General features: G+C 40.9%; 1 protein-coding gene across 3 annotated transcripts in view; it reads right to left on the reverse strand.

The window, feature by feature from the left end:
• The window catches only part of CNTNAP4 (contactin associated protein family member 4), a 557,001-nt gene that overhangs the window by 9,974 nt on the left and 522,167 nt on the right, over positions 1–24,860 (reverse strand). For all 3 annotated transcript variants that reach the window (XM_058674663.1, XM_058674664.1, XM_058674662.1), the window contains 4 exons: positions 16,582–16,821; positions 14,512–14,736; positions 12,949–13,082; positions 11,698–11,785 (listed from right to left, as the gene is read on the reverse strand). In XM_058674663.1, coding sequence (XP_058530646.1) covers positions 11,698–11,785; positions 12,949–13,082; positions 14,512–14,736; positions 16,582–16,821 — 687 coding nt within the window. The remainder of the gene's footprint in view (positions 1–11,697; positions 11,786–12,948; positions 13,083–14,511; positions 14,737–16,581; positions 16,822–24,860) is intronic.

A 24,860-nucleotide genomic window follows, 5' to 3' on the forward strand; every position in this document is an offset into this window, starting at 1 on the left:
TGGACACAGAAATCGTGGGAACTAAACTGGGAATTTGGAAGAGGAAAATGAACGAGACAAGGTGAAAGGGTGTCTCTGGAGCGGGAAGCCTTCTGACGGGTCAGGTGCTTGGCTGTGACTATCCGAGGACGACTTGGCTCGACCCTGGTGGCTCAGTCCTTCGGGGACAACACACCCACACTTGCCGGCTCCATTACTTCTCTTTCAAAGTGTGTAAGATTATTTCTGCTCCGAGGATTTTTACCAGGTGGTTCCTAGGTGTATATGATTGCTACATTTTTCTGCATAGAACCTGGTGAGCCTTTTCAATCTGCAGTCTTTCTTCAGCTTAGACATATTTAATGGACTCTGGACATGAACTACCGCTTCCCTTCGTCTGCTCCTCCCCCTGAACGTGATTCACTTTGTCTTTCACACAAACATTCTTTTTTAAACCTCCTTCATTTTTGATTCCTGTAAATTGGGATGCACTTCTGGGTGAAAATGTCCCATTCACGTAATCTAGCCATGTCATTAGTTACCAAAAAGGACCTTTCTTTTGCATTTTTTTTAAGTCTGGCAAAAATAGTGTTGGTCCTTCAAATTTTTCTGTTGCTTTATTAAAATTTCCTTAAAGCACTCCTATGAAGTGTTATTTATATTGTTGTGTCTCTTATGAACAGCTTTATTCTGGTAGGAAATCATTCTGGACCTTTTTTTTCCTCCCTCTATAATCAATGTCACATGCTTTTAAGCATTTGGGTGTTTTGTTGTTGTTTTTGGCTTTGGTTTGGTTTGGGTTAGCTTATTTATCTGCTGGTAGGTGATTGGTTACTTTCTAACGTATGGTTGTCTGACACCAGAATATAGACAGTGAGGGGAGGGGGAACTGTGTCCCCAAAAACATGAAGGTAGCTTTAGGCCAAAGAACCGAGAGGAAAGCTTTCCCCCTCATCCAGCCACAAGTCTAGAAAGGATTTGTTCCAAATCCCAGGTGAGCCTGAGCCTCTTGGGGGACAGACAATACCCACATGGGTGGTTCTTAACACTGATCTCCCCTCAAGGCGTGCGGGGGCAAGCACTCCCAGAATCCATATATTTCAAATTTTTCCTCTAAGATTCTTCTACGCTGAATCTGGAATATTTCTACCCTAAAATGTTTCTGGAGGGGACATCAAGAAATTCACAGGAAATGAGCATCACGGAAGAAGTCATTTTATTTTACTGGCATCAAAAAGAACTTACTCTTTTGATGATATTTCCATAAATGTTTTTATGTGCCCTTCCTATCTTTCCTGGTATCTGATGTATGAAATATCAGTGTAGCATAAAGGATTAAAAGAAACGGTCAAGGAAGGAAATGAAGACAAAGCTCCCTTGCTTCACAGAAATCCTCATGAGACAATCATACTTGGGTTGTTTCTGGTCATAAAAAGACTTAGTTGATTCAGATTTTTGTTGATATTATCTGTCCAGACATAAATCTCAGAGCAGGTGGTTGGCATAGTAGTTAGGATGCTGTTTGGCATGCTGACACCCCATATTGGAGTTCAAGTGCTGGCTCACTTAACTGGCACCTCCGTTTCCAATCCAGCTTGTTGCTATTGGGCATCCCAAATGGCAGAAGGTGATGGTTCAAGCCCCTAAGTTCCTGTAACTCAGACTGGAAACTTCGATGGAGTTCCAGGACCTTTGCTTCAGCTTGAGCCTACAGCATTTGGAAAGTGAATCAACAGAAAGAACTAACACCCAAACAAAGAAAATGCGAAGCAGCAAACAAAGAAAACATTTAAATCAACCTAAATTTTATTTCCCAACAAGGGAAATGACTTTCATTTGTAAGAAGAAACCATTTCATAAAAGATGTACAAGAAACAAACAGAGGGACAAAAAATAGGAATAAGAAATAAGGGCCAGAGAAAGTGCAGGACAGGCTAGGATAGGCCATGGCAACCCCCGGTCCACATGAGAACCAGGTACGGTGGTAGGCCAGGAAGGGTTAGACTGCTGCATCTACCAGCAAGAGCTGCAATAGGTGTACACTGGTCAGGCAGGGTCCCAGTATCCACCAGTGAGTGATGGGACCGTGGAAAGCTTTGTCAGGTGAGTTGAGCATCTAACAGCATGCATCCAAGATTCCTGGTCGGGAGTGAGAACTTGGGGAACTCTCATGCCTCAGCTGGCACTGCTGAGCATGAGAGTGGGGTTGGGGGAAGTCCGGGCTAGGCTAGGGAGTAGTGCCCATCAGTGTATGTGTGGGCTGGGTCAAGGGAAGGGCTGAGCTGGGCCAGTCTGCAGAACCCACTGGCATGTGCGAGAGCTAGGATGGGGTACAGATCAGGCTTGGTTGGGCCTCAACATCCACCAGATCACATGAGGGTTGGGGACAGGCGAGGCAGAAGTGGGCTGGGGACAAGCCAGGCAGAGGTAGGCTGCAGCACCTGCCAGCAAATGCCAAGATGGGACAGCCCAGGCCAGAGGGCAGCAGTCCCCACTAGCACATGTAAGACCTAGGGCTGGGAGCTTCAGGGACTCCCCTGCTAGGCTGCTGCTTCCACTGGTGAACATGAAAGCTTGGTCTTGGGGCAGATCAGGCCAAGTAGGGCTACAACACCAATCAGCTGGCATGTGCGCTGGACCAGGGGAAAGACCAGGCTGGGTTAAGCCACCACACTAGCTGGTGGACACAAGAATGAGAATAGCTATAGGTCAGCTAAGCTTTATCACAGAGTTCACTGACAAGAACTGGGACTGAGTGCAAGCATGTGGTTCTGGTTTGGGAACTGTGGGCACTCCCCCATTAGACCGCAGCTCTCATTGGTGAGGATGATAGCAAGGGCTAGGGGTGGACCAAGCTGGAAAGGGCATATAAGTGCGCCAGGTCCTGAGACAGAACAGACTAAACCCATGGATGTGTGTAAGAGCCAGATGGGATGTGGGATAGACAGGGCTAATTGTGGCAAATACTGGCACATGTGAAAAACTGCAGCTGTGGGTAGGCCTGGTGGGTTACTGGGGGTTGCCCCAAAAAGGCTATCGTACCCACTGGTGGGCTGGGCTGGGCTAGGTTGCAGCCCTGGTTGGTTCTTGTGAGAGATGGGACTGAGGGTTTATCTGCCTGGGCAGATTCACCCACTGGTATGTACATTGGCTGATGCAGGTAACAGACCTAACCTAACCCTGCAGTGACTGGCATACAACTAGAGTCAAGTCTGGGACCAGCATGATGACTCAATTGGCTAATCCTCTGCCTGCAAGTGTCTGCATTCCACATAGGCATTGGTTTGTGTCCCGGCTACTCCACTTCCCATCCAACACTTCCTGCTTATGGCTTGGCAAAGCAGTAGATGGCCCAAAGTCTTGGGACTCTGGACCCATGTGGGAGACATGGAGGAGGCTCCTGGCTCCTGGCTTTGGATCAGCTCAGCTCTGGTCATTGCAGTTATTTGGGAAGTGAATCACTTGGTGGAAGATCTTTCTCTCTGTCCCTCTTTTTCTTTGTAAACCTGTCTTTCCAATACAAATAAATCTTTTAAAAAAAATTAGAGTCAAGTGTAAGGTTAACCCTGGCGAGGTTTCTTGATGGACTCCCCAGCAAGACCACTGGACTCAGACCCTGGCTACAGGGAAATTCTCAATCTATGTGGTCCAACCTTGGACTGTGTATATCATGTCATGATTCCCATGCAGTAGAAAAACATACACAGAGACACACAAGAGACATGGCAGCCAAACTCATCTAGGCCAGTAGTGGATATCGAGCGCCTCATCAGAGGATGGAAAGTGGAGCAGGATGGATGGCTCTCCTGACCAAAGTTTGCAGCAAGTGTCCGGGTTTGTGGAGGCATTAAAGTGGATGTTGCCAACCAATAAACCTTGAAACGATTTTCTCAGCCCTGGAGCAATGAATCCAGTAACTTCTCAGAACTATCAAATCCATTTAAGTAACACTCTTAGAACATGCTTCCCCACATCGGGGTCTTGAAGGCATCATCAAGAAATAATCCCCAATTCCAGATGCTGATGCAGTTTGACAGCAAGGGCAAGCCCGCTCTTCACTCCTCTCCCTTCCCCAGGAGATATGAGAGAAAAAGAAAAAAATGAAACATTTATCCCACCACCTTCCTCCACACCCTGACCTTCTCATCTGAATCTGAGGCTCACATGGGCATGCATCGCTCTCAACTAGGTAAACAATATTAAAAAATAAAATAAAATAGTCAGTGAAGCACCTATAGCAAAGGAATAACTTCTGGTAGGATAGTCAATGTAAGAATGAACACAAGGAGTGCTTCTATGGCCTTTGTAACCAAATTTCTGTGGCCCTTATAGCCAAAAAATCATAATAATATGAACAAAGAAAATTAATGTGAGTCATTTGCAATGCCATAAATATAATAGGGGATCATATCATGAAAGAGTATCTCGCGACAAAGGGATTTTATCATTATGGATTAAAGGTGCCGTCAGAAAACCATGAAGTGAGTCAAACAAAGAGCCAGTGCTAGAACCAGTTACCTCCTCATACCCTAGGGACTCATAGAAACAGGTACTGGAAGAGAAAAATGGCAACTCGGACAATGAATGAACGAAACAGCAACAGGGCTCACAGGATGTATTTATCTGGCAACTGAATCAGCTTTCTCACTGTCTTACAGTGATCTCATCTTCAGTGCCATTTGCTAAGATTCTTGCAAAATTCCCTGTGTCCTTATACCATCTAATTAAATTTACTCTCTCTCTCTCACACACACATACACACACACACACACAAACACCCTTGACCCTTCCATGGAGACAGGGTTGAGGGTAGACAGGTTCTTCCCTCAGACCACACACTTTTTTTTTTTTACATCTGGCTTAATTCACCACTCCAGAGACCTGCATGTACTGGCTGACTCTGCAGGCTCAGGCAAGATAAATGAGCCAGAAAGGCCATGGCCGGTAAGCGTACCAAAGTGACTGCTCAGAACAAGTAAAAACCTTCCTTAGGCTTTCAGAACTCTTCTAACCTCAAAACAATGCATGAACAGAACTCAGAGCTTAATGTGTCCATGAGTCTTGGACGTAAAGAACAAACACAGTAGCTTATAATTAGGAAAGACATGAGTCCCATCTTACAACATAACCTGGTTTCTCCCACTATTACCACAAAGTAACAGCAAATTCTTGTTAATCCTGTGTTTATGACATTGCTTACTTGACATAAAAGCAACAAATAGTAACTGCAAGTCTCCTTCAGTCTTTGCATAGTGGGTGGTTTTTTTTTAACCATTTTTATAGCAGGTTAAATCATATTATTCACAATGTGGACATATTTTTCCCAGAGAGGTTTTATGCAATTTTAAGATTACCTAATTATTCTAATTGACATTCTTCATGTGGTAGAATTATGATCCAATGAAAGCTTTGTAAATTAAAAAAGCAACTTTATACTTGCAATTTCTTTTGATTAATTACATCTTAGAGAGAGATTCTTTTATATAGTTTTCCATTAAATATTTATCTTAAGGGAGTTGAATGACAAGCCATTCACTTTGTCATTGGAACTCACGTTCATTGTTAGCAAGACACATTAAAAAAAAGAAGTAACATCAGCTTTTCTGTCTTTTCATAACACAAACTGGACAGAAAAGAACTGCATTATCTGTGCCCTCCAAAACAGGAGGGACCATGAGTGCCAGTTTTATATTCCAATTACGACTAACTGAGAAGGTGGAGAAAGGACTGTAACCTGAAGGTAACAATAGCCAATAATATTCTGATGACATGGCACCCATCTCCAACACTCTAGTGCCCTTCACAAGCACCAGCAGACTAAAAAAAAAAAAAAAAAAGGATGAAAAGGCAGGCACATTTACAGAGAGGAGAGCAAAGAGAAAGATCTTCCACCCACTGGTTCACTCCCCAAGTGGCAGCAACGGCTGGAGCTGAGCCAATCTGAAGCCAAGAGCTTCCTCCAGGTCTCCCACGTGGGTACAGGGTCCCACATGGGTGTGTTGGGCCATCATCCACTGTTTTCCCAAGCCATAAGCAGGGAGCTGGATGGGAAGGTGAACAGTGAGGACAGAAACAGCACCTTCTGGTATCCCAGCAAAGATTTAGTCAGTAGGCCATCTTGCCAAGCCAGCTTTCACATGTCACTGTTGTTACCCTGACTCATGCCAGGGGACGTCATCAGGCTGGATCAGCCAGGATCTCCCTGCTCTGACTGTCCTCCTGCTTTACCACACTCCAAGTTAACTTTTCCACTCTCTCTGTCTCCCCTCATGTTCAACAACTCCCTCATACATTAGCCTAAGTGCCTGATGATGGCCTTACATATTCCTTATCTCTGGTGTAGGCATACTGTAAGCAAGCTAGCAATGAAACAAGCAAACAAACCCCTGTATTTTCTTTATTTTAAAAATTATTTTGCTTTAATGTTATGCAAAGATTTCTGGATTGGACACCTGGAGATGTGATTTTGGACTGATGGATTTTGCTTTAACGATCTGGTATTTTTTGGAGTGTAAGTAGAGTGTTGTGTTTCATTACCCTTGACTATCAAATGAAAGCTATGAGTGTGACATCCTTGTCAGAGGAGCACACTTGTTCATCTAAAAGGAACCATGTGCACATGACTATATATATATATATATCTCTGACAGAAACCCAAACTTTAACCACATCATTTTGCTCTATAATGTAAATCAGGTCATTTTCTTTCAGTATCATGAGTGTTGTTTGCCTTTGGAGTGTGACAGTTCTGTATCATGAGTGGGAGAAAAGGTATTTATACATATCAAGCTATTGACACATCAGAATGATGTGAAAAACAAGTGACTAAAGGCTTCACTAAGGTGAAATCCTGCTATGTCTTAAAGATAGTCCACAATGTAGGTGCCCAACATGTTGGTTCAACCAGCTAATCTTCCACCTCCACGCACCAGTGTCGCATATGGGTGCTAGTTCAGGTCCCAACTGCTCTACTTTCCATCCACACCCCTGCTTGTGGCCTGGGAACAAAACAAAGGATAGTCCAATGCCTTGGGACCCTGCACCCACATGTGAGACCGGGAAGAAGCTCCTGGCTCCTGGCTTCAGATCGACTCAGCTCTAGCCTTTGTGGTCATCTGGGTAGTCAACCGGGGGACAGAAGATCTTTGTCTCTCCTCTCTGTAAATCTGCCTTTCCAATAAAACATAAATAAATAAACCTTTAAAAAAGATAATCCACAATATTTCAGCCATTTACAACATCAAAACCCAATATATCTAAAGAATAAACCGTATTTCAGATAGATTTCTTTTTCACTCTAGTATTTTTTTGTACTCTACACATAGTTTTTTAAATAACCAGGCTATTATCATGAGAGCCATGCCACCATAATTTTACAAACTCACCATTCCCTGAAGTCACTGTGACCAACTGTTTTGCTCAGGTCTGGCTGTTGAGCCAACTTTTACGTGTAGGATTCCCGGACTCTTTGGAAGTTGCCCTTAAAGCCCTTCAAAGGAAACTGAATGGGCTTTCCTGTGGACTATACACTTCACACCTATACTAAAACTCTGCTGAGTGTACTCAGTGAAGGATTACCACAGGTCAGCGTACCCACTGTGCGAAAGCTACAGATCAGGATGAGTCCATGTCCAGACTCATCCTTACACACTGTAGCATCCAGATGCAGAACTCCAAGCTGTACTTAACAGTGACTTGCGAACATAAAGAGCAAAGGGAATTTATCGTATTGATTTGGGGAGGATCTGAACTCAGCTGTTTGGCTAAAACCTTGATCCTGTCACCACAGTTCTGAACCATCAATATTCTATTACTGCCAAGTGATCGAGTCAGTCAATATTGTAAGAGAAACAGGAAATCAGAAACTTACCATGTCATTATGGTACAGCTTAATTATGATTTCTTAAAATTCACGCACTTTGCTCAAATATCTGTTAGTAATGTTTGTCAAGCAGTGAAAGCAATCCAGAATGACCCCCGCTGTTCTTACCTTTAAGATCTGAGTACTAGAAAAGTCAACACAGAGAAAGCATTTTCTTTATTTCTGGGCTCCCACCAGCAAAAGCAGTGGATGCTTATATCCTTGAGCCATTGTTGAAAAACAATCAGAGCTACAAAGCAAAGGCCAGTGTTCACCCTTTTCTCCTTCAAATACAATATCCATAAATCATAATGCAATGGAAGTATTTTAACATAGAAGGTGGCTGTGAACTCTTTTATCTCAAGCATTATGCCTGCTACAGATGAACGTACTGTTTTAATGATTTTCTGAAAGCTCAATATCCTGGAGTACATCCTCAGAGTATGTTGGAGGTTATCACAAAGACTATGCTAATTTAATAGATGATCTTCAAGTCCAATGAATGTGTGTGTGTGTGTGTGAGTGTGTGAGTGTGTGTGTGTGTGTGTGTGTGTGTTTGACCAAGGTGGGGGCATAAGAAAGTACCTTAAAAACCTCCAACTGTCTTCAGACCAGAGAGGGTATACCTAAGAAGACGTTGAACTTGACTGGACAATAAGATGCTGGACTCTATGTTTGGTGTATGCTTGCAATGGGGGAATCTCAACTGAACTTGAGCTGTGGTTATGCAACAAGGTGGAGGAATCCACCATGGTGGGAGGGTTTGGGGAGGGGTGGGAGAACCCAAGTATCTATGTAACTGTGTCACATAATACAATGTAATTAATGAAGTTAAATAATAATAAAAAAAGAAAAGTTTAAACGATCCAAGTCTGAATGCTTGCATTTGGCCAATAAAAGATTAATTATTAATGTAAAAAAAAAAAAAAACCTCCAACCAGAGGGAGACTGACCAGCAAAGGTTTCAATTGCCAACCTGTGGAATTCACCCTTAAATTGTGGTAGAATGGCTCTTCCACACTCCCTACCAGAAGCTAATCCCAGCAGGCTTTCTCATTCTTAGAAAACAAGGGGCTCCACTGACTGCTGATTTTAACTAACCCAAGATTTCCTATAGACTTTGACAAACCTTAGGCTGTGCAGTATTCTGGGGCACTTCTTTCCAACTTAACCTCCCTCATGCCCTGACTGACAGGCACTGCAGCACAGCCAGCTGACGACTTGGCTGGCATCAGCCAGCTCCTTCTCCATTTTTTTCTTACATTGAAAAAAAAAAACCCTCTTCATGTTTAATCCTCTTTGAGCAGCTGCTTCATGGAGGATCCAGACTAATCTAATAAGCAACTTCAAGACAGAGCATCTCTCCGTGGAAAATTAATAGCTCTGCTTTCCAACATCCTGTTCATCTGCTGCACTATAAATTAATATACTATATTAAAATATAACAATATACCACAGTACATTTGATAATAAATTCAGATAAGACACGTGGTCTGACAGTAAGCTATGAGTGTCCTTTTAATTGCAAATGATCAGTCCTCCATGAAGATCTATACACAAGGCACATGCCAAATAAATGAACACATATTTTCTAGTGACTCAGTATATAAGGTTCATTGCTCAATTTGATCTTTAATCTTATTTTTAAGCCTATTTGAATAGTATGCTACTCAGATAAAAACAGTACCATCTTTAATTCCACACTAATCTTGGATATTCATTTGTAAAAAGAAAAAAAAACACATGAATGCTATTTCACTTGTCTAATTAATACAATGCTCTTTGTAGGACGCAAATTGGTTTTCCAATTATTTCCTAATATATTTAATACATTTCTAATTATGAAAATGTTTTCATCAGTGACTCTGACATTAAATTTTAAGAGAAAAAAAGTGATTTTGTTTAAGAATATCTGAATTCCTCACTTTGAAGTATACACCGCATCTCAGACCCTGCAAGCAAAGGAGCTCTTGGAATCAAAAATTTACCTGATTTTTAACAACTCTCACGCACAGTTTGTGGCATAACACATGTTGTGCAGAAAGTCTACTGCATTAATGCAATCATGTCTTGCTGATATTTGTGAATGCAACGTAATCTCATGTTTCCATTCGCTGACAGCAGCTACTGTGCTGATGTGAAGTCTGAGATGGGAACTCCCCTGACTACCTTAGCTGCACTTACTTTCACTTTTGTGACTTGGAACAAGGGTTGGGTGCTGGCGGAGGCTGAAGGGAGGGTGGGAAAGGGAGTAGAGTCTTCCCTGGACCTCAGGCTCAGAAAAGAAGCTTTCAAGCAGCAGATGCCATTGTGGAGATGTACTTCTACATTCTGGGTCTTTTCTCTTCCCAAGGAACCTGCACACTGATGTAACTGACAACCACAGGGAGGTGGCTAAGGCCCGCAGTCGGGCCAGCTGCAGTTCTGATGCCAGGACTGCTTCCTTACCCCCTTGATGTTTTAAGTTCTGTTTGGAATCCTATGCTGTGCCATTGTTACTTCTACAGTGGCCTGAAACAGCTATAAGTATTTCCCAATATAGAATATATCCAAGTATCTTTGGATTTTGGCACAGGACTTAGTCCTTTTTAATATACATTCAAAATAAAGCACGTTCACTCTAAGAATTATGGCCTAATCTGTTACCTAGACACTAGGGGTGAGGATTCCACTTCAAAGCTACATTTATAGAACAGAATCTGCACCTCAAGTCTATGCAGCATTACAGTTGATGGCACAAGCCTCAGCCCATGAGTGGCTGGATTAATACAAACAACACCGTGAAAACTGCTTGGGATTTTTTTTTTCAGTTATGCTTCCAAATACCTAAGCAGTGCTTTGCACACATCTTTATGTCCACGAAAGCATAACGGAAGAACATTACAATTCATGACATTTTCCCTCATTCTTCAGAGAATAAGCACACACGATCCTGGTGCATCACAGTACTTAAAGGCCTATAAATATTTATAGATTTAACTATTAACCTTCTCAAGGGACAATATTTTCATCATTCACCCATAAATTCAATGAAAAAACTCTTAAGGTTCTGAGACTATGTACAGGGAACACAGGAATGATTAATTGAGGTACAAATAATGGAAAAGGTCAAAAAGAAAATATTCCGCCCACTACCTTGAACAAGATGCTCCAGGACAGCATCAAAAATAAGACCAGGAATGAAAATACAATTACAAGAAGCTAACTCACCACCACCAAATAATAGATCATATCAATACTGTTTTTTTTTTAAGTTTAAAAATCTTACAAATTTATTTCCTTTTCTCTTTAGATCTTGTTGAAAAGTATTTTCATTGCACACATATCTTGATGGTCAAATGGCAGTAGTGTGCTTCTACTGTAGTGCTGTTATTGGAAGTATTTGATGGGAATACATAATAATTAGAAGGTCTTTAAAGTGAGTTTAAACAACTCCAACATTGTGGCAAGGCAAGAGGATCCAAGCCACAACCTAGAGGACACTGGGCTGCGCATAGAAGAAAAGCTACTGCTCTTCCTTCACGTCTTTCACACCCAATCTTACTGTTAGGTACTTTGTAGCTGCTCTCTTTAGGATGGGATATGCTATAAGTGCAAGAAGAGCACAATGTTACATCATGATGGACTTGACAGACGACAGAGATCAGAAAGACATGTGTTCATCCCACACAAAGTTTGTACACAGGCTTCTGTTTTGGCCGTCAATCATCACACAGTGAAAATAAGGCAAGAGACTTGTTTTGGCGTAATGAAGTAGGCGTGGGTACGTGCACAGCCATGAACACACAAATACACATGGAATATGACTTCATGTTCATGTTTCTGGCTCATGGTTGGGGGAAGGGTCTCTGACTCACCTGCAAGCCTGCCCAGTACCAGAGATTTGACTGCACTGAACTCGGTGCCTGACGACAGGTACACTTGTCTTCTTGTTTCCTCATCAATCTACACCATCATCAGATGAGATCCAAGCCATAACATCCAAGCAGTTAGATGTCATTTGGTTGAGAAATGGACAGAATGCAAGAAATATAAAAGAAAATATAAAATAAGCAATTATTAGTATTGACCCCACCACACCCAGTGACTGAGCCATTTAGAAAGGTGAATATTGGGCCCAGTGCAAAAGCCTTAAGGCTAGGGTCCTTGCCCTGCACGTGCCCTGATCCCATATGGGTGCTGGTTCTAATCACAGCTGCCCCACTTCCCATCTAGCTTCCTGCTTGTGGCCTGGGAGAGCAACCGAGGACAGCTCAAAGCCTTGGGACCCTGCACCTGCGTAAGAGACCCAGAAGACGCTCCTGGTTCCTGGCTTCAGATCAGCTCAGCTCCAGCCATTGCGGCCACTTGGGGAGTGAACCAGTGGATGGAAGATCTTTCTCTCTGTCTCTCCTCTTCTCTGTATATCTGACTTTCCAATAAAAGATAATAATTATAAAAGAAAGGTGAATATTATTTTATATACCATTTCCTTACCACCCTTAGGTCACCAAGCTTCTATCTGCATACATTACTATGTTTTTGCCTTGTGTACAAGGAATACAAACTTGGTAAAGCCAAGGGGAAGATCTAGTGAATTATTTTTCATGTCGACACATTCTATTAGCTTGGCATTCTATCTTGAGTCACACAGCTAAGGAAGAGTTTCTTCACAGTACAGAAACATTAGTACCTGTTTATCAAACACTGCTAGAGTGAATAATTTGACTTTCTCTGCTATGACTAAAATCATTTTCAAAAGCTGATTCTGATGTTGTAATCATTATTTTCTTGGTAGAACTACTACTGCGTTTATATCCATCTGCAGGAAACCAACCAGTTCTGTTGCAGTAGTGACGATCCTACTATTAGTAAACTGTGAGAAATTAGGCATTTCCCAATTCATAAAAGGAAAGGAGTGAGGAAACTTAGGCATACAAACCATTAGGTATTATTAATAAGATCTTGGGCAGTCTTGTTGCTTAAAAAAAAAAAACAAAAAAACCCTGACTACATTTTATGGGCATAGACCCTTGAGAGACCACCGTTGAGTACCAGGTCTCCATGCAGCTCTTTGTGCTGGGGAAGCCGCCCTGCCACCGCTGCTGCTTCTGAAACCAGTACCTTACCTCTACCGAGGCCACTCCTTCCTCTCTGGTGACCCTTAGGTGGTGAAGTTGGCCATCAGCCATGTTCTTAAAATCAAAATTAACAACGTCAGGTTCTTGATACCTGTTTAGCTTGTACCTGATCTGTAAACTTCCTAAAGAAAGGAGAGGAAAAGTTACTTTTTATTGGTAAATAGATTTATATTTTGTAAGTTTTCGACTTAGGAAAGTTCAGGCTCCTCTTAGTCACTATGCATTTATTTCTAAAATAATCACAGCATTCCATTTCAATGTGCCCTCTAATAGTTTAGTAATCACTCACTGAAATCAGTTTCTAAGTGACATTTTGCAATATTTTCAAAATCAAGAATAAGGACATCACTGATACACAAACTTTTTCCTTTGACTTTTTTTTCCTTTTGGGGTAATGCAAAGATTAAACATGCGAAAAATCTCAGCAGCAGCTTCTTCTTAGAAAAAGACTAAGTATTTCGAAAGTGCCTCACTATTATGGAATACCGCAATTACATTCAATTTATATCATCTTTTTAAAATTACATCTCACAGTCTTTAAATTACATTGGCTAATGGAATTATTACAAGCAAATACTCAAGATGAACTGTATTTCCAAGTGGTGTGGGTCATAAACTTTGGATTAATGTTAAGATGAAATGAATGGGTTTAAGCCAAATTTACCATTAAAATTAATACTACTCGCTGAATTTTCTAAGGAAGTGTCAACTAATATCTCATAGGATCCCTTTTTCAGTCTGACAAAGAAAACATTCTAGTTGTAGATAAACCTGAAGTTCAAAATGTACAGTGAAAGTCAACATACTTGCTGAACCATATTTCTATGTTGGTGGCTGGTGCCCTCAATCCATATTGGATATAGCTGAAGACACATCCCTGAGTCCATGTTTGCTTCCTTACCTAGAGATTTATTTCTAAAACCTTTATTTTAATCCAAATAAAGGGACGGTAAAAATAGCAGTAAAGGGATTTGCTGCAACACAGTTCTTTTAGCAAGCCCATTTCCTAATCCATACACCAAATAATGCATTTCTACCTCCTTATTTCCTTGCATGGCTACACCAGTATCTCCCATGACTATTTAGTTACTTCTAACTAGAACCAACTGGCCATCCTGGGGATATTCTCTCACAAACCTGATGGTTTGTGAACATTCTCTTGATACTTCTTTACTTTGACTTGGAAAAAAGTATTTGGTACCTACAAACAGACATATTTCAAAAAGATTCACAAAACTAGCATTGATGTCTGTAGGGGATTGTAAGTGGCTTCTACCAATAATGTATCATAAATATTTTATAAGAGCTAATTAACAATTCACAAGACATGTAGAAAAGTATCAAAATGAGAAAGAGGTAAAGGTGCCATCATTACTTCAAACAACCCTTTGGGTTTTCGCTTTGGGGATAGTACTCAAAAAGCAAAATGAATACAAAAACAGATACTCCTTTTTTTTCTGTTTGTAGTTTACCAAGTGACTACAAAAATGATCCACAGTATTATAGCCCTAATGTTCTAAATCAATTTTCTCTTGTCCAGAAAGCACTCACCGTTTTTGGCAATAATAACCGAAAGGTACTCCTTGTAAAAAGAGGTCATATAGAGCAGCAAGCTCGGTGCTCGTGTCGTTCGGAAGCCGAAGCTCAGCACTTCCCGGCTCAACTTTCTGTCACCATGAAACGGAGCAGCGTGTGAGCTGGAGTTTTTACTTAAGGAATAATTTTCTTGAAAGTTGTAGACCACGGATGAGCCAGACCCAAAATATGCAGAAATCTCTGAAATGACATTCACATTGTGCTTTAAAATATGAAAAGTACAAGGATCTCATTTTAGTTATACTCACTGAAATGAAATCTCTTAAAAATATACAAATTGCGTAGATGGAAGAAACAGCTTCAACCTTAGAGTAACACGGCGGATCAAGCGGGCTTTCATGGTGGCATGAAACGACTTCATGTTTGGGTGACCTAGAATCAATCCACCAGTTTACAACCAGATGCTCAAGGCTCTGCAAGTGCAGGCGTAAATTAGGCTTCTTGTCTTTTGCTCCCTTGACCATTTTAACTCCAATTTAGGATGTGCTAGTCTCACAGTAACAGTTACAAAACAAGGAAGTTTGACTAGTCTCTCTTCCAGGATAAACAAGCAAAAAGAAAACACAACTATCATTCTAAACACTTTTTCATCTTACGGTACACTACAAACATTAAATATTTTAGAATGAGGGACTAGAAAATGCATTTGCTTAGCAAAGAACAAGTAAAGGAACCATCTGCTCTTTAAATCATTTTATAAAAATGTAGGGTTTTACATGTTGGAGATTAATAGCCCAAATTCACTTTGCACATGCACACACAAACATAACAAAAATGCACCAAGTCTAGATGTTTAAGAAGAAGATGGTAGGAAAAAGCAGCAGTGTGGAATTCCTGTAGTTCCATAAAGGACTGGGTTTTGAATTAGAATCACTGACACCGACTGGGTCATGCAGCAACATGACAAAACCAACTCTCAGTGATTGGTCATGTTTTTGGTTTGGCTTGGTTTATTACTTTTATATTCCATAATATACTCTTACAGCCAGTGTAGCGTGTTCGTGAGCAGTGATGTTACTGGCTGCACTTAGTAAGATGCACTGGAAACCACGGACATCCGGGAAGCAAAGGCCTGGTCTGAGTGAGAAGTGCTCTTAATTCTAGCTTTAACCCTGATGTCCCTTAGGATGGTACCAGCAATGTGCGATTATTACCCCAAGTTGATTTTTAAATTATAGCTTGTTCCTCATAATAGCAAATGATTTGAAGAACACATTTTTTGCCAACTTCTCATTAACTGCTCCCAGTGTTTTCTTTGCAAACCACAAGTTGCTTCCTTTTGTAGCCAATTTTGGTTTGCCTTCTTCAGACAAAAAAGGTTCTGAAGTGGCCCAGAGACATTTAAATAAAATAACTGAATTTAAATTGGATGTCAATTTTCTATGAGAAACGATGATACTAAAATAAACATTTCAATATTCAAAAACAGTGTTTCTGGAACAGAATTACGATTTTCAGCTTTTTCTTCTTCCATGACATAGGTCAGCGAAGAAGAAAATAACAACAGCAAAACATCTTTCCCTATTTTCTTTCACTAGCAGATATTCAACATATCATATAGTAAAATATCTGAGTATTGCATTATGCATTGATTTTTATTAGAAAGTTATTTACATCTGTGACCAATATTTGCTTAACAAAAATTGCAATAACAAGTTTTCTAGATTCCCTTGAATTGCTGAACATCTTCATCAAAAATAACAACACCTTTAATGACTTTGAAATTGACAACTGTCCCATGGGGCAAGTCTTTGACAGTCATGTGAGAACATCAACATTAGATAGGAAAACAGCAGATGGTGCAACTAACACTCAAAGACACCTGGAGGCGACTATTAGTGAATTTATAATCAATAGACACTCATTTTTCACGAATGAAGTCAAATATATGGAGTGAAATGTATTGGGCATTCAGTAGAGTTAAAGAAAAAAAAAAAAAAAACACAGGTAGGAAAATAATCTTTGTTTCAAATGGAGGCCCAGATAAGACCAGCCAGGCAGTGGGGCATCTCCCAGCGCACTTACCATGGGAGCAGAACGGCCCTGTGTAGGCGGAGGATGTGCAGTCACAGAAGAACCCGCTGGGCTTCTCCCTGCACTTGCCACCATTGCGGCACAGCTTCCCGTAGCTGCCACAGTGCCCTCGGCAGCCCGGCTGCACGCCCGGAGTCACCAGGGCGCGTTCCTCCAGATCCAGCGCCATGCCATTCAGCTGCAGAGACCGGATACAGCCCAGAAATCCCCTCTGTCGGGTCGCGGTCCCGCCTAAAAGGGAAATACTGCAAATGGAAACACGTTCCTGGGTGTTTTATCAAAGTTTTAAAGACTACAGAAAATGGAAGCCTTACCCGGGATGGGGCCTATGGCGAGCAGCAAACATTGGCTAAACCATTACAATATTGGAAACACAATTCATGACCAAATGTAGATTCCCAAAGGACGCAACATTAATCCAATCATGTTAGTGTATTTCAAAGATCAAAATAGAGGCTATACCTTGGATTCAAAATATTAGTGAAATGTGTTGATTGCTATTGTTACATAAAAAAATACATTTCTTGCAGTTTTAAGTAAACATATATTGGTGAAATCTAGACACTTGCTCCATGGGCCAGTGGTTTTAGTTTTGTAAGAACTATGAAGGAATCCTTGCATTTTTCTAAATTGACCATTCACCGATATGAAATCTTGTTGCTTGTTCATTCATCAAAACAGTAACTGAATGCCAGGCCTTTTGCTTTTATCCTGGCATATTTCTCATTGTTTTAGTGATCCCCGCTTTCTGCTGAGAGTGATTCTTAACAAAATTGGGTATGGGCAGGATCCCTGAGCGGTCCACAGAAACAGAAGAACAGTAAACTTCCTTTGGGACTAGGGAGAGGAGCTTTCTCTGGTCCTTGCCTGCTTCCAACTTTGGGTTCTCACCCCCTCCCGTAATAACCATCAGGAGCGCTCCAGAAACCCCTCAAAACAAACAAACAAACAAACAAACAAAACGAGAATAGATAGAGAACAACAAGGAAAGCTTAGAACCAGACAGGAAACGGTCAGCGGGGATGCACTTATACATCACTGGGTGGGACACAAAGATTAGTTACTCCTCACTGGGTATGGAAGATTTCTCTGCACACCCCTCCTAAACATGCTCACCTAAACTGTTGACATATATCCTGTTAGAATTATAGAGTTAGACCACCCGAAAAACAGCCAGGTTCAGCGAAATCATGCTTCAATGCTATAAACTGCTAAAGACTAAAATTAAAATAGGCATGAGACAGCTGAATAGCAATCTAAGCCATTTTAAGGTGTATAGAATATGGTTGAATGTAAACCAAAATTGAAATGTCTATGAAGAAGTCACAGGTTGTGGTTGAGAACTTGCATTTTCCTATTAACATATTGGTTAATCAATACCATCTCAATTAATGCCATAATGTTGTAAATGGTTGGAAATATTATGTTGGGACTTTTAATTGATTGGAATGATACTCTGCCGGCTCTACCTTCAGACCAGAGATGGTCTCACCAAGAAACTATTGAACTTACCAGGACAATAAGATGCTGGACTTTATGCTTGGTAAATACCTCCAATGAAAGAATGTCAACTGAATTTGAACTATGGAAATGCAATAAGGTGGAGCAATCCATCATGGGGGGAGGGTTTTGGGAGGGGCAGGGGGAATCCCAGTGCATAAAAAAATGTATCACATAATGCAATGTAATTAGTTTTTTTAAAAAAAGGAAATGCAATAAAAATAAATGTTTAAAAAAAAACAAAATTGGGTATGGGGCTGGTGAAGAAACAAGTGGCATGATATTGGGCGTGTTTAACTATGTATTCACCCTCATCAAGTCACTCTGGATGAGCTTCATGGAGTTTGGGGGGTTCTCCGACCTCAGGACACGGACGCTGAGGTTCCCGGGAAGGGTTTCTAAGAAACAGAGGGCTCCCTCCAGAAAATACTGATTAGCAATCCAAAAAGACGCTGTGAAGGTCAGCAAGCCTGGTAGGGGATTCTTGAACAAATGATCACTTGACTATCATTTTCTAAGCCTTCTCTGATAGGTTTATAAGCCCTAGGTGGGTAGATTTATAATCTGGCTACAGGAAAATGCTGCTCTAGGGCAAATGCAGGGAGTGACTTCTCTGAGAATCAGCTCCTTCGGGAGCAGATGGTATCATTTCCACTTCCTGTTCTCTTTTCTTTGAACATGTCCATTGTCTCCTCTTTCGATCCATATAGCTGGCTTTACATCTAGGCTTGATTACTTAGGATTTCCTCATCTTCAGAGATGATAGGTTTTAAACACTCTTTTACCCAAAAAATTCCATAAATAGCCCAAATAAACAGATCCTTCTCATCACATACTAAACCTTACATTTTACTAATTCACCTGTATCAGTATTGTTCTAGGAGACACATTCTCTGTTACTACTGCTTCTCAGCACATGTCACAGCATAACGGCTGCACAATGACCATCTGTGTAGCCACTAAACCCCAACGTATCCCAAGAGCTGGCATTCTTGCTGGAGTTTGCACTGCATGTAGGAAAGGATGGAAGCTTGGGGCTTCAAGGCTTGAAGAGGGGGACACAGACTGATCTCCAGAAATGTATGGGTTCCTGGAACTGAGGACCAAACCCAACAAACATGGATGAATATATTAGCTGCACTGTTTCTAGCTACTGAAATAGAATGAAGGAATATCTGAAACAAAGAAATACTGAAAATTTGGACTCATGGACATTCATCCCCTTTAGAATTCACATTCATAGATGCAATGGTTTTTATGCAGATTGCCATGTTTTGGTTTGTTTACTCATCTGTTCAGTTCCCACCGTTTCTGTCTGTTCAATGAGGGATCTGTAAGGTCGCAAGGGTGTTTGCATATCACATCCCATCTTCATCAATCCAAGACTAAGGCAAGGAGACAAACATCCCAATTTCAGCTCATGTGGGCACACCCAGGAAGTGGTCGATTTTTCTCCCAAAGTTCAAGAAGAGCAGGCAGTCTTGTTTAATTACTCTTTCATTTGCTCAATCTCCTCCTATTCTCACAGTCTCACTTCTGTCCTAACCCTTAAAACTCCTCTCAGTTGCTTTCCACGTCAGAGCTGCCACTCACCGTGGCTTCACACCTCCCTATTTTCCCACTGCTAATTCAACTCAATGAGCACTTACCAGCTTCAAGTCTTCAGCTAAGATTCTTTCAGCCACCCTTGCTGGAGTTTTCTTTGTAAGGCTGTCTGTAGCCCAGCTTTGGCTTTGGCCTAAGAACTTTTTGGAGGGGACAGGTACTATGGCATTAGAACTAGAAGTTTATTCCTGGTGGATTTTATTTACTTGCTGATAGAATATGTATAATCGTGAGACATATTCCACAATAGACACAGCGCTGAGCCATTTTGTTATACCTTCAATACTGTGAAACAGGCTCAGCGCATTGACATAACAGGCTAATCCTCCACCTCCAAGCACTGGGATCCCACATGGGTTCCAGTTCAAGTTCCAACTGCTCCACTTCCCATTCTGCTCCCTACTTGTGCCCTGAAAAAGCAGTATAAGATGGTCCAAACCCTTAGGACTTTGCATGGGAGACCTGGAAGAAGCTCCTGGCTTCAGAATGGCTCGGCTCTGGCCATTGTGAACCAGCACATGAAACATCTTTCTCTCTGCCTCTCCTTCTTTCTCTGAAAATCTGAATTTCCAATAAAAATAAATAAATACATATTTTTAAATACTGTGAGACAAGCATATTTGAAGTCCCAGTCTGCCAGTACCATAAAAATAGTGAACTCCTTTGCGGTCTGATGACTAGATACACTTCACTTTCACCTGTTGTAGCTGTGCTTCTTATGCGTTTGGTTTGGATGATGACGGATTAGAGAGAAGAGAATTAAGAGACTGGCCCACAGGTTAATTAGGAACAAAGGCTGATCAGGATCCACAGATCACCTTGCACTCCAGGGAACACACCAAAATGTGTTCCAAAAAACAGCATTCCTCCGTTTACCCCTGAACCTCTCACGACCTTTCATTTGCACAGCGTTTCCTCTCTTTGAGCTTTATTCAGCTCTCTCTGTGGGCACTGGATCTAACACCAGAGGCATACAGTTATGGGCAACTGATGGTGCTCTCAAAGAGGATACAGTCCAGTACTGTATTTAGACACAAAAATAGGTGATTATCACAATTTGAATGATAGAAGTAGATACACAAGGTGGAGAAGCAGCGAATGGGATTGCTAACATGAATATATTTATGAATGTGTGAAATACGAAGGGAACTGAAAAATTACATGGAACTGAAGATAAAATCAGTTATATGTTAAATATTAAAAATTAAAATACATTGAAAAATAAATTTTAAATCCATCAAAATACATGCAAAAATTGTCCAGAAAACTATGAAAAAGAGTACAGAAAGAAAGAAAACAAAACATAAATAGCTGTACAAATAGTTTTTAAAAAGTTCTTCATGATACGCATTTCCTGAGAACCTCTGGAAGGTTTTGATAAACATATTGGCTAAAGAATGGAAAAAAATCAATATCTAGAATTAACATTTGCCAAATCAAATAGGTTTAAATTACGCTTTTAAATGATTTGAAAACATCATGTCTAATTAGACATAAACACTTGTATCATGTATATATTGAGGACTTTTAATTGGCTGTTAGGTTGAGTTAATAACTATTTTCAGGTATAACTATTTCAAAACAAACAAACAAAGAAACAAACAAAATGCCACATGGCTAATGTAAATAGGACCGGGCTTGAGAAGTTAATTAGAGATTCCAAAGCTTTTTCAGGGTTAGAATACTTCCAATTAAAATGAGCTGCAGTTTGATTAATTGATTCTGCATGTTTCTGCTGAGCTATTATGTTTGGAACTGTCTTCCAATTAATTTTCTATCAATTTACCTGCCATGCTATATCAGCTATAATGAATTCCGGAACTTCACAGACACCTGAGAAACCTGTGAAACAAATTTCTAACCTTTCTATGTGATCGAGTACCGCTGGCTCTGTTCACTCACATAATGACGTGGAGGTCCTGGACCAAAGCTAGTTGGCTAGGCGCTGAGTAGAGACTCACTGGCCCCATCCTTTCATCACATTCATTATTCTCAGGAAGTTAGCCTAAGTGGCAGCTGTTATTGTCACAGATAGTAGGAGCTGGCTCTTTCCTATGCCAATTTTCCACTATTTTTGCGGCAGGAAGACCTTTGAGACTATAACTTGATTGTTTAATGGCAAATTATTCATGTGCTGTGCTTGGATATTGTTGAGGATTAATTGAGAACAGCTCTATAATTGGCCCAGTAGCCCTACAGGAGGAAAGAAATCAAGATCCCCACATGTCTCTTTGAAGTTCAGAGTTACGGAAACTTTGCTGGCAGAATAGAGGAGCTCTTCCTGACCTAGACACTGCATCAGAGAAACACAGGTAAGATCCCTAAATCAACTGAGGAAAGTGACTGGGCGTGTGGGCTCTAGAGGGGCCCAAGTCAAGACAGCAAAGGGCAAAAGCGGTGCTCTGTACATCACAGGTCAGACCGTAAATCCTGTTCCGGAACAGCTAGCCAAGGGAAGACTTCAGCTTCCGGAAATGATGCTGGTAAAGAAGGTTATGCGATGAGAAGCCCCGCTCTACTACCTCCCTGCCACTTTCTTTCTTGAGCAAAGGCTGAGTGGAGGGCACCGTGGAAGACTATCAATGCCACATGTAAAGAACTATGTGAATTAAAAGGGATCATGACAGAGACCATTGTCAAAGGCCAAAAATTCAGTCTTGTTCCCGAAAAAAATTTTTTTTGCCATGGATATAGAGAGAGCAGACAAGACTGGGGCCATGTGTATTTATTAGACATCATTGCTTCAGTGCTATCTTGTTTGAACACGCCCAGGCCTATTTTTAAAAGATGAATATTAGCAGCATTGGTTATATTCTCCTGTCTCAAATCTCATCCGGGTTCGGTCAACAGTCACCAGGATTTACCTGCTGGTCACTGGAGACTCCTGAGGCTACTCATGACAAATACACTTCAAGGATGGAATAAGAACATAATTAAAATAAATGATATTATTCCCTTAAAGAGAAATGTGGCTTTTATTGTACTGAATTGATAATGGGGGACCACATTAACTACAAAAGAAAATTAGAGTGAAACAGAAATTATTCAAACAGAAGGTTTTTGATATTCTCTTCCCATAGCTTACTTTAGCATATCAAAACCAGAAAGTGTTAAAAAAAAAAAGGAAAACTCTGGAATATATTATCATTAGGAACTTCCGTTCATCAAAAGATACCATTAGCAATACGAAAACAATTAATTCACAGAGAGGCAGAAGATTAATGAGATAAATTTCTAGGATAAAACTCGACCAATACATGTAAGGAATTCCTCAGAACAGATTTAAGACCACCTGGGCGGAAGATTAGCAACAATTTTGAATAGCTACTTCATAAGAAGGAAATCCAAACGGTCCACGGTCCACAGAACTACGGCAGTCTAGGATGCCCTTTTGCTGAAATCCTAGAAGCCAGGAGTTCTAATATTAGGTGTGCTTCCAAAAGAAATGCAAATGTTTGTTGACCAAAATGAACACAAGGATGCAGCTGTAATACCTAATATTTAAGGGGTCCAGCATGGCAGCCTAGTGGCTAAATGTCCTCGCCTTGCAGGTGCCCTGATCTCATACAGGCACTGGTTCTAATCCCAGTTGCTCCTCTTCCCATCCAGCTCCCTGCTTGTGGCCTGGCAAAGTAGACAAGGACAGCCCAAACCTTTGGGACTCTGCACTCTCGTGGCAGACCTAGAAGAGGCCCCAGGTTCCTGGCTTCAGATCAGTGCAGCTTCAGCCGTTGCAGCCACTTGGGGAGTGAATCAGATCTTTCTCTCTGTCTCTCCTCCTCTTTGTATATGTAACTTTCCAATAAGAAGTAAAAAATAAATCTTTAAAAAAATACCTAATATTTGAGACTACTCAAATTTCTACTCACAGCAGGTAAATATATCATGGACTGGTAGGACCAATATGCTTAGAGTTTAACATTAAACTTTAGATACAGCATTCAGAAATTGTTCATGCTGGATACGCAATAAATATTTGTTGATGATCTGATGCCATTGAAATGACCAGCGAATGACTTCTGACTGTGTCGCAGGCCCTTTTATATCTCCTTCAACTCCTAGCCACCAGATATTGAAATGGAGTTTGCCTCATTTAAAAACTTGTCAGTAAAAGAATTTAGACTGGAAACAAAAATTGCAGAGCTGGGTGAATGAAAATCAATTCAAGGCTAATTTAAGAAGCTTCTAGGGAAAACGCTGAGTTTACAAACCAAAATAGAAAATGACCACTGTCACATTTCAGCTCAGAAGTGATTGATTCTTTTCTCTCCATCGTTTCCGCAGTTGGAAGAAGTCAGGAGCCCGTGAGAGCAGCAGTGACTCTGGACTGAGAGTTCTTCGTGGTAACAAGGTCAAGGTTAGATGTGCAAGTCACTGATAAGCACCATGCCTGTCGCTGAACTTATTTTTTTCAAGGTGACGAATCCCAATTCTGCATGCAGATATTTAGCATGTGTATTGAAACATACACACCAAGAGAAACGAAAGGGTGTGAAGATGATGACAGGTGGTACAGTAAGACAGCAAGGCGAGGGATGGGCTCCAGCAGGTGGACTGTCCTTGCATAAAGCAAGCAACGTGATGCGACAGACAGACAGGAGACAGTCGCTTACAATCTGCTACCACATTGGATCCATCCTTTTTTCACTTACTCGTACAAATCATTTTGTTCCTTCTTTCCTTTGCATGACGTCCTACAGCTCAGATTAATTGAAGGTAATTGTTCTGATACTTGGAACTATGGGGGATGATTACAAAAAGCCTTTTCTTTTCTGTTTCTCAGGCAGAGACCAATGCTATGTGGAGCTCTGAACCTCCATTTATCATCTGCTTATTCCTAATTCCAATTGTCATATATAACTTTGCCCAATTGGGTCACATTTTTTAAAGTTTTATTTATTTTTTTGCTCAGAAATTAAAGCATTAATCTTGCCTTGGAGTGTCACCCCAGGTGGGAACACACACTTTGTGTGGGGACTCTGGTGCAGAGGATGAAGCAGCGAGCCATGGACAAAATGCAGTCCATCCTTCGTGTTAGCTCATTGTGTGAGCCTCTTCTGAGCAATTACCAAGAACTCCTCTCAAAGAAACATAATGGAAACAACTACGTGATATTAATAGGTGATATCAATACAGACCTGACCAATGATACAGAGAATACATTG

The sequence above is a fragment of the Ochotona princeps genome, chromosome 16, assembly GCF_030435755.1.
Source record: "Ochotona princeps isolate mOchPri1 chromosome 16, mOchPri1.hap1, whole genome shotgun sequence".
Taxonomy (NCBI): domain Eukaryota; kingdom Metazoa; phylum Chordata; class Mammalia; order Lagomorpha; family Ochotonidae; genus Ochotona; species Ochotona princeps.